This window comes from Varanus komodoensis, unplaced genomic scaffold (assembly GCF_004798865.1).
Source record: "Varanus komodoensis strain SLA01 unplaced genomic scaffold, ASM479886v1 scaffold42, whole genome shotgun sequence".
In the NCBI taxonomy this organism is placed as follows: Eukaryota; Metazoa; Chordata; class Lepidosauria; order Squamata; family Varanidae; genus Varanus; species Varanus komodoensis.
Genome location: NW_025335972.1, coordinates 6,947,010 through 6,966,262, shown reverse-complemented (window position 1 = coordinate 6,966,262; position 19,253 = coordinate 6,947,010). Strand labels below are relative to the sequence as shown.

The window sequence follows — 19,253 nt, the reverse complement described above, 5'->3', positions numbered from 1 at the left end:
CACTTGTGAAAGGGACCTCGGGGTGCTGGTTGACTGCAGGCTAAACATGAGTCAGCAGTGTGATGCGGTGGTCAAGAGGGCGAACGCCACCCTTGGTTGCACAGCCAGAAGTGTGGCTTCTAGATCAAGAGAGGTATTACTACCACTCTATACGACTCTGGTGCGCCTGCAACTGGAGTATTGTGTTCAGTTTTGGGCCCCTCATTACAGAAAGGGTATAGCCAGGTTAGAGTCAGGCAGCGTAGGGCCACAAGGTTGGTGGCCGGTTTGCAGAAGATCCCGTATGAGGCGAGACTGAGGGAACTGGGTCTCTTCAGCCTGGAGAAGAGAAGACTCTGAGGGGATCTGCTGGCAACATACAGGTATGTGAGGGGATGTCACACGGAGGTGGGTAGAGATCTGTTCTCCCCTGCTGAGGTGGGAAGGACGTGCTCCAACAGAGCAAAGCTCAGGGAACCAAGGTTTGGATGCCAGGAAGCACTTCCTGACAGTTAGGACCCTGAGGGTATGGAATGGGCTTCCACGGGAAGTGGTTGAGGCCCCATCGGTGAGGGTGTTCAAAGATAGGCTGGACATGCACATGGTGGACATGTCATGAACAGAGCTGGCTGGAGCCAGGGGGTCAGACTAGATGGCCCAGGAGACCCCTTCTTATTTGTTCTGATTCTATGTTTCTAAAATGTCACAGTGTAACCTCCATCCTAAAAAGGAATGTCCTTGTTCAGATTTCCAGCCATTCCTGCCGAATAAGGCATCGCTTTCCCCTGCATTCCCCTGCATGTTCTGTTTTTATTTTGCGACGGGCACTTTGTAGGCCATGGCTGTTGAACATGCTCATTCCTTGATGAGCAGTTTTGGGATACATCTGTCCCCTTAGAGTGTGTGTGTGTATTTGTGTGTAAAGATCTGCTGTACTTCTGCAAACCTCAAGGCTCCCCAGAGCAGTGGCTCTGTTTTGCCTAAAATCCCGGAAGGTCACTAGTAACTCGATGTTGCTAGATGAAAGAGTGACAGCAATATTCAATTACCTCAGCTAGCTTTACAGGGAGGGTCTCCGTTTCTAGGAACAATTCCCAGCTGCTGAGTACAGGTTAGGGTGGGGACAAAACAATCATCTTACCTCAGCCACTTCATCCGGAGATTGCCCCAGTGCAGTGAAGACCTCCTTGGAATAGGCCATGTAGAAGCCCTGGAATATATCCAGTGTCTCTTTATCTACTGCAGAGAGATCCATATTGGCTGCCTCTTCATAGAGTTTCCTCTCGAATTCTGTTACCACTGGCCCAGGTTCAATCAAACTGATACTGTGAATGAAATTAACAGTGAACGATGGAACACTGGCCTCATCACCTGTTGCAGAGAGAGAGAGAGAGGCAGCCCCTCACCCCTCCATGACTGAGGTTTCAGCCTGCACACAAACTTCTGGCACTGCAGCCAGCCACTTCCCTTTTGCTGTAGGACACCTGAAACTCTGTTCAGTTTTGTCTGTTATGGCCTAAGCAAGAGTAACCAACAGAACTCAGACTGCCCCTGCCAATGAAACTAATAATTTCTACTAGAAATATGAGGAATATAGGATAAATTCATTCAATTCCTACTTTCATCCCAAGAATCAGGGGGAACAATCCTATAGCAGGCATCCCAAGGACCACGGAATTGCTCCATTTCTCATGGTCAGAGGGAGTGCTGAAATGTCAGAAGGGGCATCTGGAGAGCTGACCCTTAACCTCTTATAACCAGTAAGGAAGGAAACATGCCAACTTTCTGAGATCAGAAAATTAATCTTGGAGAGGGGAAAGGGGGAGGTGGACTGGTGGGCAGAGAGAGGAGGAGATTAGAGAGGTCAAGGATATGGCTTATCCTGAGCCTCTCCCAGCCTCCTCTTCTCCCACTGCCAAGGTCCTGCACTAGACAGACTGAAAAGCCCACCTAACCAAAAAACAAACCAACCAACCAACCCAGCAATGACTGGGGAGACAAATATCAACTCAGCTATTTGTCCAGTTCTCCTGGCTTTAGCCTGACAGGGCATAGGAATCTTGGATGCCTCTGAATTCAGGAGCTTCCAAGCAGAGAGAGTGCAGTCTGTAACAGTGAAATCATAGGTACTGAAATTAAAGGAAGTTTATCCAACATCACTGGACCCTCTAACACTGAACTTGGATAGTCCCTTGCAGTGCTTTTTTTGTAAGAAAAAAGGTGCCGGAACTCATGAAATTATTTACTTTTCACGCATAGTCAATCACTGTACACACACCCACACACGTCAGTTGTGTAACGAAACATAACAGTCGCCGCCCACAGTAAGCACTCAGTGCACAACCACACGGCAAATGACAAGCCGAGCAGCGCCACAAGCCGAGCAGCGTCATCACAACCAGCACGGACGAAGTACGCATGCATTGGTCTCGACGCACAACCGGCCCTCATGCACCATTTTAATGATTTTGCCGCCGACCTGCTACACTCGACAGGGCGATTCAAATCCACGTGGACCAAACATCACGTTTTCAAAAGTTACTTTTAAAATCTGGAAAATCTGTTGAAAAAGGTGCCAGAACTCTGTTCCGGTGCATTCTATGACAAAAAAAGCACTGGTCCCTTGCATATTAGCTTGGAAGCAAAGGTAAGGAAAGGATTTTTACCTAGTTGGGGGACTTCCGCCTACACGGAACTATAATAGCTGGTAAATAAAAAGAGAAGGAAAGATTTGCCTAATAAGGACCTGCCTGCTTTCAAGACCTACAGAATGCTGTGGGTATCTGTTGTGGGGAGGAAAGGGATGACAAATGAGGGTGTGGCAGGAAGGTAAGAGAACTGGCCTGTTCACATTTCTAACAACTATAATTCTAGAGGGGAATTAGGAGTTACGGGGTGGGGGCAATGCCATAAGTATCCTGTTTGGTGGAACTTGAGAGAAGACCTTTTAAGTGGCAGTGCTCTGCTTTGGAAGTCTCTACGGTAAAGACCAATATAGCCCCTTGATAACCTTGTGCTGGCAGACAATCGATCAATCAATTAAAATGGCATTTGGACTACAAAGTTGTTTTGGATATTTATTCTGCTCTTTATTTGAATCATAATACAGTGGTACCTCAGCTCACGAACGCCTCAGTTCATGAACAAATCGGATCGTGAACAGAAATTTCATAAAAATTTTGCCACAGGTCACTAACTCTGCATCAGGTGACAATCGCGAGCGCGCCCACCTTCCCTGCACGGATGCAATCATGGTTGTGCTGGGCAGTAGGGGGTAGATGGCTGCGTTTGTGCTGGGAGGGGAGATGGCTGCGACTGAGTCCGTGTTCTGTGCCTGAGTGCGCCCGCCTCCCCCCAGTGCATCTGCACTCGCCTCTCCCCGAGCGCACCTGTGATCGCGCCCGTCTCCGCCCCCCCCCAGCAAACCCGTGATCACGCCCGTCTCCCCCCTGCACGATCGCTGGGTGCGGGGGGGGGGGGGATGGGTGCAATCTTTGTTGTTCTTTGTCACTTTGCTTCAAATTTTTGAGAGTAAAAAAATAGTTACAGAACGGATTAGCCTTATTTACATTGACCCTTATGGGGAAATTTGACTTGGCTCATGACCAATTTGGGTCACAACCAGAGTCCTGCAAGGATTAAGTTTGTGAGCCAAGGTACCACTGCACATCTTTATTGGCTGCTCTTATCTGCTTTTATTTGATTGTTGTATTGTTTTTAGAGTGTTATTACTTATGTTTATTGCTATACTGAACCATTTGACATTTTAACTTGTATTCTATTGGCCTTCAGCATTATACTTAATACTTAAACATAAAGGACATAAATTCAATTTAAAAATACGTTTTTTAAAATCCTCTCTTACTTGCATTGCATGGGGAGGAATCAAGGTATACTCAGTCTTCTTTGCATGTAGGTTTGTTGTCTGTATAGGATGCCCTATTTTTTGTTTTTTTATCTTAATGACTAACATTTAACTAATGGCCCTATCTTCCTTTAGTATCCATAATAAAGTTTGTTAAGCTATCTATTCTAAAATCTAACAAAGTACAGTATACCCCCATGGAGTCGCGGTTCAATGTTCGCAACCTCAGTCTTTCGTGGAAATTTCTGTGTGGCGGCTTGCTCGCAAGGAGATCGGTTTGGACTTGCTCGGAGAAAACAACCTCTGTGCGCGCCCGCCCCTACCTCACTACATGCACACGCCAACCCCCTGGCCCAGCCCGCGCCTCCTGCCCGCACCGCCTTGGCGGCTGGTGTCCATTGCCGGCACCAAATTCGCGGTTTTTCGCAATTCGCGGATGCTCTAGGAACATAACCCCCATGAATTTCGGGGGACTACTGTACCTTTCATACATACAAATCAATCCTTTAGAAAAATAAGAATCTTTTTGCAAGATCAGTCCCAGGGTCTATCCACCTAGTGCAGTATCCTGTTTCCTTTAGTGACCAAGCAGATGCTGGTGAAAAAACTACATAAGGGGCATAAAGACATGAGGAGGCATATTTCTTGCTATCATCCGGAGGCTTCTGGGTGGTGGCTCCTCAGCCATCATTGTGCAGCACAGAGCCAGGAGCGTGCCCCTTTTAAGTGGGCTTTCTTATTAGAGGAGGTTCCATTTACTTTCTGCATGTTATGTTATTCATTAGATTTATGTATGACTGACAAATGTAGTCAGTATCTTTTCAAGTAGTTATTTTATTTGTAATGTTAAATATCTTTTCAATTGGGAGGAAAATAGGCTGAAACAAGCCAAACAAATATTTGCAAAATTTAGCCATTCTGCCTGATAGCTTCATGAATTTGTCTAATAGTCTTTTAAAGCCAACTCAGTTAGCAGCCATCACATCCCAAACAGTGACTTCCAGGAATGAATTATGATAGAAACACACTTCTGATTCAAATGCCAAGTAATTTCATTGGCTTACTATGAAAATAGTTCCATAGCAAAAGGAAAAGACATTGTTCTATCTGGTATCATGAGACGTGATTTCAGAAATTATTTTTTAAAAGAGTAAAATAACCTTAGGGCATGTTTCCTGCACACAATTTGCAATATCAAGACAAATCTCTGCCATAATGCATAGAAACAGAGAAACAGAGAAACAGCGCGAGTCAGAAGGGGCCTCCCGGGCCATCTACTCTGACCCCCGGCTCCAGCCGGCTCCGCTCAAGACATGCCCACCATGTGCATGTCTAGCCTATCTTGGAACACCCTCACTGATGGGGCCTCCACCACCTCCCGTGGAAGCCTATTCTATGCCCCCAGGGTCCTAAGTGTCAGGAAGTACTCCCTGGCATCTAAACTGAACCTTGGTTCCCTGAGCTTTGCTCTGTTGGAGCGCGTCCTGCCCTCCTCTGCAGGGGAGAACAGGTCTCTACCCACCTCCGTGTGACACTCCCTCACATACCTGCATGTTGCCAATAGATCCCCTCTGATTCGTCTCTTCTCCAGGCTGAAAAGACCTAGTTGCCCCAGCCTCACCTCATACAGCTTTTCCTGCAAACTGGCCACAAACCCTGTGGCCCTATGCTGCACTGACTCTAACCTGGCTATATCCTTCCTGTAACGAGGGGCTCAAAACTGAACACAATACTCCAGTTGTGGGCGCACCAGAGTCGTATAGAGTGGTAGTAATACCTCTCTTGATCTAGAAGCCACACTTCTGGCTATGCAACCAAGGGTGGGGTTCGCCCTCTTGACCACCGCATCACACTGCTGACTCATGTTTAGCCTGCAGTCAACCAGCACCTCGAGGTCCCTTTCACAAGTGCTGCTCTCCAGCCACTTGTCCCCTAACCTGTACTTATGACACCCATTCCTATGCAAGGTAATATATACCAGAAAGGATGAAAACCAAGGATTTTTCCTAAACCAAGAACTTAGGAGTGAAAAGAAATTGTGGCATATTGGACATGAGGCCACATGAATAGAATATTATATGCAAGGCACACAGGGGTGCACAGCCTGTGGCCCTTTGAAAATCTCCAACTCCCATTATCCCTAAACTTTGGTCCTGCTGACTGGGGCTGGTGGCAGCTGCTGTCCAAATCATCTACAGGGTATGAGCTGGGGAAAACTGCTAGGCTAGCTTGGTATAATCACTAACCTAGTAGCACATTGGCTTGGTTCAGACAACACAACCAGCCATGGTGATTTTTAAGCAGTGTTGGTTGGTCATGTTGTCTGAACCCAGGTATGGTATTTCATCATGTTAAGTTTGATCATTAGAAACCATGATAAGAAACAGCAGTTTTTATAGCTTCTCTGTATCATCATGGTTTGCCGTGTTGTTTGAACCTGTATGCAACTACTACAGCATCCTCTGAAAAGCAACTGCAGAAGCTGCTCTAGCCATCCAGCCTCTATGTGGGGACCGATGAGGAAGAGTCAGGTGACAAAGGCAGGGAGTGATGTGCCTTGGAATTGAGTTTCAGGCATACTGGTTGATGCGATGCATGCCAACAATTGGAGGACTGTTGAAAAACCACTCAATCATCTGTCGGGTAGAAAACGGTAAAAAACTGCAAACTACGGGTAACTATGCAGGGTTGCATATTGCAGCCATTATGAACTGCAAGTCCTTTTCAGTGGCAGGAGAAACCCAAACATGGTATAGAACAACAATATCCCCAACTCCCAACACTCACTTGATCCCAAATTTCAGAGCCTGCAGTGCCAGGCTCTCACAGAAACCTTCCACAGCAAATTTGGACGCAGAGTAGATGTCATTGAAGAGAAGACCTGCAGGAATGGGGTGTGGGGTGGGGGGAATATTGACCAGGGAAAAAGTTATTTCTGTGCATATCCTTTTATTCTAGAGCAGAGATAGGCAATGTATGAGCCTCTGGATGGTGTTGGACTGCAATTCTCACCGTTCCTCACTATTGGTTCTGCTGGATAGGGCTGATCGGTGTTGCAGTCCATTGTTATCTGGAAGGCCCCACATTATCCACCTTTGCTCTAGGGAGAAACACAAAACAAGAAACTCCGTATCAAAACAGGAGTCCCATTTCAGTTGGGTTGCCATTTTTCCAGCTGCTCTTGCTTCTTTGCTTTTAACAACCCAACATACAGAAATCAAACAGGTAGCTAGTCATGGATAGTTGTGAAAACACTTTTCAAGCATTGCATGCTTTTTTCTCAGTATACTAAACAGGTAGAATATCTCCTATGGCAGCAAGAGAGATGTGGCAAATAGTATCACGTAAATTACAGTTTGTGCATGCAAGATCAACATTATGGGGAAAACCACATTTTAAAAAAGGCAACAAAACATCTGTTTGGTGAACTTGGCCTAGCTAATGGATCCCAATCATAATTTCATGCCATGCTCTGCTTTGCATGCTAAATATGATTTGTCAGTCGCTGCTGAATGACGGTGTTTGCAACTGGAGCATTTGCTTGAATCTAGGTTTGGCTCCAATGCAGAGCTTCAGAAGCTCTACATTATTGAAAGTATTGATAGAAACTGAGCATCTATATTGATCTACAAGATTTTAATCAAGAATGGAATAACAAATTGAACTGCCATATCTTGCCCAACCAATGGATTGCTGCATTGGCCTCTGTCTCAAAGGGGTTAATGAATCTTAGGCTACATCTAATTCTGCAAAAGCTTATGTTTCAGATATATTGGATACTATGATGTTTTAAATAAGGGATTGTTTAAAACAGCTAACTGTTAATAGTACAGTTAGGCATAAACAGTTAGTGCTTCCCTTACTCACTTGTTTCAGCAATGCCAAATGAACACCTCTTTTGGGGAGAAGGTTACAGTTATAGATAAACTCTATGATGAAAAGTCCTTTAATTTTCACCGATGTGCATATTCTTCCTCCATCTGCCTGCTTCTTGGAACTTAGCACAAGGTTGTTGTAAAAGGATTCGCCATGCACCTTTGACAGCTAAAATTCTAATATTACAATGCTGGGAGTGCAAATGACCACCTTTGATAATAAAAATAGGTTAGGACTTAATGATATTTTCAGTTTCTGAACTACTCTTGCACTGTAATCTACAAATGGACAATTATATGGAGATCAGATCTGCCTTTTCTCAAGTTTACATATGATTATGCCAAGAACATCAGTATATCTTGTTATATATAAATAGATATAGGGGTACACTTTGCACATATTTCTATTGTAATGAATATTTCCAACCTCAAGTTAGAAAATTATTACTTTATTTTAATGTTTGTGTTTTATTTTAATTTTGTTTCTGTTTTACCAAACGTCACAAACAAAATCCTAGTAATGATTTTGAAAAGACAGAGGAGCTGGATCAGTCAGAGTGGCTGTAGCCCTGCTCAAAATATGGGAATTCAGTCATGATACAGATTCCAAAGTGGGGATCTTGCTAGCATAAAAGAAACCACCTCATTCATTAGACTAAGTGAAATTACAAGAATGGACTGTTTACTTTATGAGCAGTAATTAAAAAGAGCTCAGCATGGAAGAAAAAACCAAGGCGATGCCTCCTTGCAAAGCACTCTGCAAAAGAGACAACAGTACAGAAAAGAAGGACAAATTTTTAGGGGTTCAAGAAAAGCTGTGCATAAGAAGGTCTACCACACAGATCATGAACAGGGTTAAAAATAAAATCAAAAGATCTCTGTGTTTTATTTCACAATATCCTATTCAGGATAGTCATCGGTGTGGAAGACCCTAACTGGGTCAAACAGGCTGTTGGAGAAATGTATGCAGGATGTGAGAGATTTCTTGCTGCTATTTCCTTGTGGTCAGGAGAGATCCTCCCCGGCAGGGACCTGACTTTGGGTTCCCTTCCCCTGCCTTGTAGACCCTTCGCCCTGCTAGAAATAGCTGTGTTTGCTTGCATAACTTGATATCAAGTTCTTTACTCTGTAGCAAGAGAGGGGAAGTAGAGCTCAGTGGTGGAGTCGAAGAGTCTTAATCTCCAGAAAGGGCTGGAGTTGGCAAAAACGCCTGTCTGAAACTCTGCCAACATCCTAAATTAACTGGATAGACCAATCACCTAACTCAGCATAAAGGCAACTTATTTTGTAGACATCTTCCTGCCATGTACTTGTTTTCCACTTGCTAGGCCAGATAAGGTACATAGGAGGAAGGAGACAAGGAACTGGTGGATGGGCGGGGCTGTTTCCCTGGAAGGAGTTGGCTCGAACAGCTTTTTGTCCTTCTGTCTGAGGCACATACTACAGTTAACATGAGGCTAATTGTGTGTAGGACACACACGCATTGGTGCACGGAGCAGGGATGGTCAGCATGTGGCCCTTCAGTTGATGTTGAATTGCATCTCTCATAATCTCTCACCATCGGTTATGCTGGCTGGGGCTGGTGGAAGCTGCAATTCAACAACCTCTGGAGGGCCACATGTTCCATATATGTCACAGAGGAACCTTCTCCCCATTTGGCAAGGTGGCACAGGAAATGCAGCTTCCCTGGTGGTTACTTGCACCTTGTGGAAAGTCACTGTTTAGTAGAGATTTTATATTCTCCTTGTTGAGAAAGAGAGACATCCGGGGTTTCAGGAATGGAAAAACAGCAGGCTGAGGAAATGGGGAATACTGGGCAAAGGTTTCAGCAGATGGTTCAAAGCTGAGTGGGGAAGTCTAGAAGTGGAGAACCATAGCTCAGTGGTAGATCATATGCAGCTTTCATTCTCTCTGGCTGAGGCCAGTCAGAGCAGGCAAGATGGAATAATGGAGTGACTTGATACGGAGGCAACTTCATCTATTTCAAGAGGAAGAAATGAATGACCCATATTCAGAAGGAAAGAACTGTACTGCTTCATCTGCCTTTCTTCCTCAGCTACCCATTGTCATCATCCCGTTCTTCGACTGACATATGCTGCCTAGAGGGATCTCTGGGCAGAGTCCAACTCCCATCTTCAATCCCTCCTGACTGAGTTTCACCTTGCAAGCCCAGGACGCTGCTCATCACAACGATGTGGCCCTGTTTTCGCCGCTTCATATCAGGGAAGACTTCCTGGATAAGACGCACCAAACCAAAGAAGTTGGTGTCAAAGAGACGCTGTATTGAAGCCATGTTCTGGCTCTCTACTGGACCAATCATGCCTAGTCCGGCATTGTTAACTGCAAAGAGAGGATGCAGAAACAAGTTAACAACAGAAGTGAAGCCTTTTCCCTTGTAGCACACTAACAGTGGAAGGAGCTTCTCAGGGAAGCTTAGTTTCTGCCTATGGCATGGTCTTTTGGGTGCCAGGTAAAGACCTTCTTTTTCCTGGCAAATGTGAGATATTGGGCTAGGGGCATCCAAGTCTGATCCAAATGTTTTGAGAAGGGTACCTAATAAATTTTAATAATGATTATAATGAGAATCATAATAATAAAGGAGGATACAACCAATGTCAGCTGAGCCCAGCACTAGTCAGGCTGTTCTCTGCAGGAGAGAAATCAGGAACTTTTAAGAAAAGAAACCCACTTCATCTGAGATGGGATAGGATTTGGTTTCCTACCAAGCACATCCACTCTGCGTTGGGGGATACTGTCCACACACCGCCGAATTGACTCCGCACTAGTGACATCCAATTCCTTGAGTTCCAGGGTTGTCTTAAGCACAGACCCTGCTTGTTTCTCAAGGGCTTGCCTCTTCTCCAAGTTCCTCATGGTGGCAATAACTAAGAAAGTAGAGCAAGAGTCAGGAGTTACATGATATCACTGTACCCATGTGAAGGAGAATCTGCTTGGGATGTAGTTGGGATCCCCTTGGGAACATCAAAGGTGTGAGCAGGGGATGGGGGGACACTGACAAACTAGAGTTAGTGCTCCAGGATACTCTTCTGCTGAGGATGAAGTCTACCAATGTGCAAAAAGGCAAAGATGTTCAGGATACTAAGCGTCACCCTTAACAATCAAGGTGGAGAATCCATGGGTTTAACAATATCGGGGTGCATCTCTTGCTTCAGATTGCAGGTGGGGTACTGGATATTTATTAATTTAAAACCTTACAATGGAAAACAAAATGTGTGCTTGGATGCATTTGTGCAAGCATGCGCACACCTCACTGCACGTAGAAAATGAGCATGTCAGAAAAAAAAATAGCTTAGAAATTTCTCCTTGACGGGCAAAACATCTAGGCTTGGTTCCTGACAACCAAGCTGTTTCTCTGACACACAAACCCAGTCATATAATTGCATTCATAAAAGTTACAGGCCCATGTTTTATTTACATTCTTAGTAGAGCACCTGCATAAATGTATCTGCTTTAATCACTTGTGGCCCACAAGAAACACTGAACCACCAGCTATAAATTGCTGGTTGCAGTCAAACGTGGTTGACAGTGGGTTTAGTACAAAGAGTGGGATGTTTGCCTGTGTCTTGCAACAAACCGATGAGGTGGTTAGCTAAAGAGAAGGCTCAAGCAAAGCCACACTGGGGTGGACAGGGTTAAAGAACCCTTTGGCTAGCTCTTGTGGCAGTGAATCAGTGGGGAGGATCAATATCACCAATTCACTTTCTGCCCCTACTCAGATCAAAATATCGTTGCCTCTGAAAAATACCTTGTTTACCAAGGAACTAGTCTCATTTATCTACTGTTTCTCTAACCTTTGCACTCTGTCTTGGAACTCAAACAGCTCATCCGGGTGCAAAGCTTGGTGAGTACTGAATGCAACAGCAGGTTTGGGGATGGAAAATTAGATCAAGCTCTCTGTTTCAACCAAGAAGTTGAGTTCCTCCCACCAGTAGGCCCCTCACCTTGGAATCGCTTTAACTCATCTCTGGCCAAATGCACTGCCACCGCCAATCCAATGCCAGAAGAACAGCCAGTCACGAGCACATTCCGAACAGCCATATCCTGGCCTGCAGAAAGGAAAGGACAAACATCCAAGGAAATCCTCAGGAAGTGTACAAAGGGTCACAGTTAATGGTTCAGAGAAAGTTGGGGCTCTCTACTTTGACACAGATGGAAAGTTCAGCAGTCAAAAGATCAAGCTGTGAACCAGAGAGCCCCTAGTTCAAATCTTGCTCCTGACAAGAGTTCAGGAGGTAGCTTTAAGAAAGCCAGCTCTGTCTCGTCTACCATTCCTCCCCTTCTTCTCCTCATCTAATACTATGGAGCGAATGAGAATTATAATAAACCATATTGTATAACTATTGTAAAAATGACTAAACTAATGTATGTGAAGTGTTTTAGATATTAGGAAGCATACAGCACTAGTACTACTAGTAATAAACTAAAAATGCTATTTGTTTTTGATAAGGAATATAGACAATTATCATATTCACCCTATCCTTGATGTTGTCTCTTCTTCTATTGTCTTTCTCACTACTGAAAGTTAAATTGTAAACTCCATTTTTTGCTCATCTAATTTAATAAAAGTGCAATGTATCTTGACAGCACTTGATAATTTCATTGGCCAAGTGAAGTAAGATTTTTGGTCTAATACAGCTATTTTCATTGTAGATTTGTAGGTAACAACTGAAATGTCACACTGAAATAACATAATGAAATTTGATACACACACCCAGGATGCAATTCTATGGCTCAAGCTCAAATGCCAGTTCACATACCTCACCAATTTACATAACAGTTTGTTCGTAATTTTAAATCCCTGCAATGCACCATCTCCATTTAAGAGTGAGATACTGGAATAAAAGAAGACACGCGTGCTCATGGGTAACACTCTGTGTTTTAGGTTTGAGCCTCCGTACCTGTCTTCAGGCGGCCCACCAAAGATATTGAACGTGATGCAATAGATATTATACTGAAATGTGATACAATTAGGACACAATCTCCTTTTAAGTTTCAAATGCTAGTCCTCCTTACACCCATTTTATGAGATGAGGAAGGGATGAAGAAATATGGTTATTCATATTTTGTTATATGCTAATAAAAAGTACTTCCACAGGAGTTGTACCAAGTCATTTAAAAACAACAGAACAACTAAAAACCCAACCAAACACCTAGCATAAATACTCAATTACACAACCATGTAAGAGAGTAAAATACAGTACAAATCCTAAGAGGTAAAACCACCAACAATGCTCAAAGGACTAAGATGACAAGACTGTAAAAAGCCTGGGAAAACAAAAACAACTTAGCCTGGTGCTGACAGGACAGTGAAATGGGTACCAGGTGAGTTTCCACTAGCAGGTCCAGCTCGTTACTCAGAGCAGGATACCAAGTTAAACCATCATCTCAGATGGCTGTTCTGTTGTATCATGAATGCCTCCAATGTGGGAGAGCCCACAGTCGCCCAAGGTTATTGGTTCCTGTGTCGTACTGCTCTTACAGTCAGGAAATAGTTCTTGCTATCTAGCCAGAATCTGCTTCCTGTAACTTGAGTCCATTATTCCATGTCCTTCACTCTGGTATGACTGAGAACAGATCCTGGACTTCCTCTTTGTGACAGCCTTTCAAGTACTTGTAGAGTGCTACTGTATCTCCCCTCAGTCTTCTCTTCTAGGGACTAAGCATGCCCAGTTCTTTCAATAACTCATCACAGGGCTTTGTTCCCAGTCCCTGGATCATCCTTATTGCCCTCCTCTGAACCCTTTCCAGCTTTTCTGCATCTTTCTTAAACTGCCCAGAACTGGGCCTAACCAGTGCTGAGTAGAGGGAAACTAGTACTTCATCTGATCTGAAAGTAACACTTCTATTAATACAGCTTAAAATAGTATTTATAGCCAAATCACATCGACTCATATTCAGCTTGTGATCTAAAACTACTCTAAGATCCTTCTCACTCGCAGTTGTTGAGCCAAGTATTCTTCATCTTGTTAACAATGCATTTGGTTTCTTTTTCCTAGGCGCAGAACTTGACATTTGGCCCCACTGAATCTCATTCTGTGGCTTTCAGCCCAGCTCTCCAATCTATCAAGATTACCTTGAATCCTCTTTCTGCCTTCCTGGGTATTAGCTATCCCACCCAGTTTGGTGTCCTCTGCAAATCTGATAATCATTCCCTGTACTTCCTCATCCAAATCATTAATAAAAATGTTGAAGAGCACTGAGCCCAGGACTGAACCCTGCAGAGCCCCACTTGCTACCTTTGCTCAGTCTGAGAAGGTGCTATTGATGAGCGCTCTTTGGATCCAGTTCTGTAGCCAACTGTGGATCCACCTGATCGCTGTTCCATCTAGCCCACCTTTTAGCTAGTTTGCTAAACAGGATCTCATGGGGAACTTTGACAAAAGCCTTGCTGAAGTCAAGATATACTATGCACACAACATTCCCACAGTCCACCTGGGAGGTTATCCAATCAAAAAATGAAATTAGATTAGTCTGGCAGGATTTGTTCTTGAGAAATCCATTTTGGCTTCTAGTAATCACTGCATTGTTTTCAAGGTGTTTGCAGACTGCTTTATAATCTGCTCTAGAATTTCCCCAGGGATTCTGTTTATTTATTGCATTTACATACTGTCCTAATAACCCAGAGGGACTTTAAAACTCTATGTAAAGCAATAAAAGATAAATGCAACACACTAAAAACAGCACTAAAAAAATACAAAGTAACTCTGTATAAAATTTCAAACCCCACAATGTAGCAGCAGCAATACAATATTAAAATAAAAATATATAAAAATTTTATTCAATCAATTTTTAAAATAACTGATGAATAAAAAGATTTTTATATGAGCAGATAAAGATATTTATCTACTTTATCCTACTTCATCCCCACTTCGCCTACGCTGGCCATTGGATACTCCAATGCCATGTTTCCCCTTACATATAATTATATTAATTATATATATTAACCATTATTAAAGCCAAATTCCACTAAAACTACTGCCATATTTATCACTATAAAGTTACCCTCGACTAAATTCACCCAACTTAAAAAAAAAAAGAATTCCAGCCCAAGCAGGTGCCAAATGGGTGATGCTCTTTGGCAGTGCTCTTCAGCTGCCACCCTGGCAGTGTCCACAGTAAAAAGGCCCGAGTGTTAGAAGCTCCACGCCGAGATCCCAGGTGTGAGGCCACATGGGCTTCTTCTGCTGTATTCTACTTTTTTTCCTTGCAATTTTGCCCTTAGAATTTCATTTTTTTTAAATTGCCACCCATGTTGGACTCCTTTTCTCATTAGAGTCACTTGAAGACTTTGATCTACAGTAAGTTTATTAAAATTGGCTTTCCTCAAGCCCATGGTACATGTTCAGCTATACAGTGGTACCTTGGCTCACGAACTTAATCCGTTCCATGACTCTGGTTGCAATCTAAAATGGTCCTGAGCCAAGTCAAATTTCCCCATAAAGTTCAATGTAAATAAGGTTAATCCGTTCTGTAACTATTTTTTTTGGTCACAAATATTTGAAGCAAAGTGACAAAGAACAACAAAGATTGCAGCCATCTCCCCCCACCCCCTGAGCACGAGCACAGCCATCTCCCCCGCCAGCATGAGCGCGATCGCACCCGTGTTCCCTGCACAGGCGCGATTGATCGTGGGCGTGCTCGGGGGGGGGGGGAGACAGGCGCAATTGCGGGTGTGCTGCGGGGAGGCAGGCGCGATCACAGGCGTGCTCGGGGTGGGGAGACAGACATGATCATGATTGTCACCCAATGCGGAGTTCACGACCTGAGTAAATTTTTTTCCTAAATTGTTGTTCGTGACCTGATTTGGTCATGAACTGAGGCGCTTGTGAGCTGAGGTACCACTGTACTTGGCTTTTGCCTCCTTTAGAATCAAGAATTCAAGTATGCCTTGGTCACCTTCCCTGAGTTCTTGTAAGCTGCCACTTTGTCCACTAGGACTTCCCTGTTGCTCCGTATCAAATCAAGGATAGCCATTCCTCTTGTTCCTTCCTCCACTTTCTGTTGGAGAAAGTTATCAGCAACACATGTTAGGAATCTCTAGTAGGGGCCGTCTTTGGCAGAATTTGTCTTCCAGTGGATATCAGGGAAACTGAAGTCCTCCATAACTACAATATCATGCCTCCTTGAGTAATTTTGAAAAGCAATGTGCTTTTCAAAAGTTTCAACCTTGTTTTCTCCTTGACTGGGTAGTCAGAAATAGACTCCAACCACTGCGCTCCTTTAATTCTTTCCTCCATTTATATTAATCCTGATGCTCTCAGAAGCTCTTAGGGCTTCTAAGCTCATCCTCCAGTATTTCTGTAGAGAGATATGTATCTTTAACATATAATGTGACCCTGCCTTCCTTTCTGTTCTCGAACAGGTTATATCCTTCAATGGTCAAATTCCAGTCATGGAAGTCATCCCACCAAGTTTCACTCAGGTTGTACTCAGCCTCCAGTATTGTAGTTCATGATATTTGTTTCCCATAGGCCAAGCATTAGTATGTAGACATCAAAGACCATGTGCTTTAGCTTGCTTGTTACATTTTTGGAAGACTATTATTGGGCACAGTTAGAGCTGTTCTCTCTGTTTTGTCTGTTGTTGCACCCAGGTATACTCCTTCCCCTTTAGGATTCAGTTTAAAGCCCTCCTGATAAACTTTGTGCTGTGGACAAACACATTCTTTCCAGTTCTTGTAAGGTACAACCCATCCCTTGCCAGCAGTCCATCTTCAAGGAAGGAAGTGTAGCCTGTGAAAATCCAAATCTCTCATGTTGGCACGACTTTCATAGCCAGGCACTCACCTGGAGTATTTTTCTTTCCCAGTCTATTCCTCATCCTAGCACTGGAAGTATTGAAGAGAACACTATCTGGGCCCCAAAGTTCTTGACTTGCCTCCTGAAAGCTTCAAAGTCTGACCTGATCTCTTCAAAGCACCACTTGGCAGTGTCATTTGCTTTCACATGTATAAGGAAGAGATACATGTCAGTGGGCTGTATGAGCCCTGGCAATCCTTCAGTAATATCACTAATCTATCCTCCAGGGAGGCAGCATACCAGATGAGTTCACAGGTCATCCTGACATACGAGTATGTGTTTCCATCCCATGCAACAGGGCGTCTCCCACAACTAACACTCCTCCCTTCATGTTCCTGCAAGACTTGGTATCATTGCCACTACCTGGTAGCCTCTTGTTCAGTGCTGCATGGTATACTTGCAGTTCTACAGCAGGCCGTCCTCCAGCCTCAATGGGCATCAAAAGACCTATGCCTGGAGACTACCTTCAGAACTTCAGACTGAGGGGGCACCTGAGGATGGGCTTCTGTAGATGACCTCAAACCATGAGTAGGTACCTAATGCAAAATATATGACAGTGCAATATCAGAATAGGCTTTATACCTTTGGGCTGCAATCCTCAAGTGGAAGAAAGCCCCACTGAAGACAGTAGGTCTTACATCTAAGGTAAAATGCATATGATTGGGGTGGTCTGCCAAATCTTTCAGGCACAACTCTTAGCCCAGAGTTGGGAATGGATGCAGTACCCATAATCCTATCCTTTGTGCTGACTGTTCAAACCAGAGGCCTGGCAAAATCAGGGAGAGAGACTAAGCATTCAGAGTCACCTAGTAGACTCATCTCCTACCATTTGCGACTTAAGAGTACAGAATCCAAACCATATCAGCTCCTTTCTTGCCTTAAAAGAATAAGGCATAAATGTAACCACTAGATTCCATCTCCTCCATGTCCTTCCTATGCTCCTTCCAAGTGGAAATCAAGATTAGCTTACCATTATTTCAAAGATCCTCTCCTGCCAGGTCATTGTATAATCCACTTGCAAATAGAACACAATGCTCTTACTAAGATGACCCCTTTTCTAATCCACATGGCAGAGCAGACAAACCTGTGCGACCGAGCTAGACAAAACATAGCTTTAGCTCCTCCCTGGAGCCCTGTAACTCACTCAGTCCTCCTTTGCCATTCTTACTAAGTACATTTCCCACCACACACCTGCTCCCTCAGTTCAAATACCAAACACTGGATTTAGCACATGACCATCCAAGAGAGGGGAGCAAAACAAGTTTATTAAAAGAAAAAGACACGGGGTAGAGGATGCTAAAACATTACGGATAAAAGGATACAACAGGAAAAAAGGGAAGGGAAGAGGGAAGTTTGAAAGTAGCAATTGTACAGTTTACAGCCAACCAAGCACCCCCCACCCCCAATTTTGGGGTCTTGTTGAACCATTCGGACCTAGAAACAACAAAGTTAACCCTCTTCTAGAAACTCTACCTTATACCAGGTCATGGGACACAGGCATCACAGAATTCTTTGGCACAGAAAACAGACAGGAGAGTGGAACCCCCAAAAGAGGAACAAAGAGCTTCACTGTTCCCTGGCCTTTATCCTCCCCCCACTACTGGTCATAGAATCATAGAAGAGTAGAGTTGGAAGGGGCCATGAAGGCCATTGAGTCCAACCCACTGTTGTTGCAGGACACCAGTTTACACCACCCCACTCAGATGGCTGTCCAGTTTCTTTTTGACTGTCTCTAGTGTGGGAGAGCCCACCACCTCTCTAGGCAGCTGGTTCCACTGTTGTATTGCTCTGAAAGTGAGGAAACTTTTCCTGATAGCTAGCGAAACATGTCCTACACTCTGGTATCAGCAAGAAGAGAGCTTGACCTTCCTTTGTGACAGACTTTGAGGTACTTATAGAGGGATATCAGGTCCCCCCCCCCCCACGTCTTCTCTTCTCAAGGCTGAACATGCCCAGTTATCTCAGCTGTTCCTCATACAGAAGGGTTTCCCCAAACCCTGGATCATTTTTCTTGCCCTTCTCTGGACCCTTTCTATTTTTTCTGCATATTTCTTAAATTTTGGTACCCAGAACTGGACACAGTATTCCAGATGGGGTCTGACTAGCAAGGCGTATAGGGGAGCTACTACTTCTTGTGATTTGGAAGTAATACTTCTGTTAATGTATCCCAAAATAGCATTTACCCTTTTGGTGGCTGCATTGCATGGCTGGCTCATATTTAATCTGTTGTCCACAATTACTCCAAGATCTTTTTTTCTTTTTCAGTCCTGTTGAGCCACATATTCCCCATATTTTATCAATGCATTTGGTTTCTTTTTCCTAGGTGGAGGACTTGGTATTTGTCAATATTGAATCTCATTCTGTTGTTTTCAGCCCAGCGTTCAAGTTTATCAAGATCGCCCTGGACCTTCATTCTATCTTGCAGGGTATCTGCTATTCCAGCCAGTTTTGTATCACCTGCCTATCTTATTGTTGTCCATAGGGTCCTGATGGGTTGGATGCAACTTTGCAACTAACAACAACAACAAATATCTTATCTTTCCTTGCGCTTTCTCATCTAAATCATTAATAAAGTTATTGAAGAGCACTGGGCCCAGGACTGAACCCTGTGGCACCCACTAGTTACCTCCTTCCAATCTGAGAAGGTGCCATTGATGAGCACTCTTTGTGTCCAATTTAGCAGTCAATTTTGGACATGCCTAATAGTCTTTCCAT

At 43.9% G+C, this 19,253-nt stretch overlaps 1 protein-coding gene across 3 annotated transcripts in view; it reads right to left on the bottom strand.

Annotated features, from left to right (window-relative positions):
• LOC123030073 (retinol dehydrogenase 8-like) overlaps positions 1 to 19,253 on the bottom strand; it is a 32,858-nt gene that overhangs the window by 10,956 nt on the left and 2,649 nt on the right. The window contains exons 2-7 of one of the 3 annotated variants that reach the window (XM_044443661.1): positions 16,902 to 17,074; positions 11,682 to 11,786; positions 10,443 to 10,604; positions 9,880 to 10,059; positions 6,632 to 6,725; positions 1,121 to 1,304 (exon numbers count right to left, since the gene is read on the bottom strand). In XM_044443661.1, coding sequence (XP_044299596.1) covers positions 1,121 to 1,304; positions 6,632 to 6,725; positions 9,880 to 10,059; positions 10,443 to 10,604; positions 11,682 to 11,786; positions 16,902 to 16,977 — 801 coding nt within the window. In that variant the 5' untranslated portion in view covers positions 16,978 to 17,074. Of the gene's footprint in view, positions 1 to 1,120; positions 1,305 to 6,631; positions 6,726 to 9,879; positions 10,060 to 10,442; positions 10,605 to 11,681; positions 11,787 to 16,526; positions 18,185 to 19,253 lie in introns of those variants that run through there. The other 2 variants (XM_044443663.1, XM_044443662.1) reach the window with 2 other exon arrangements.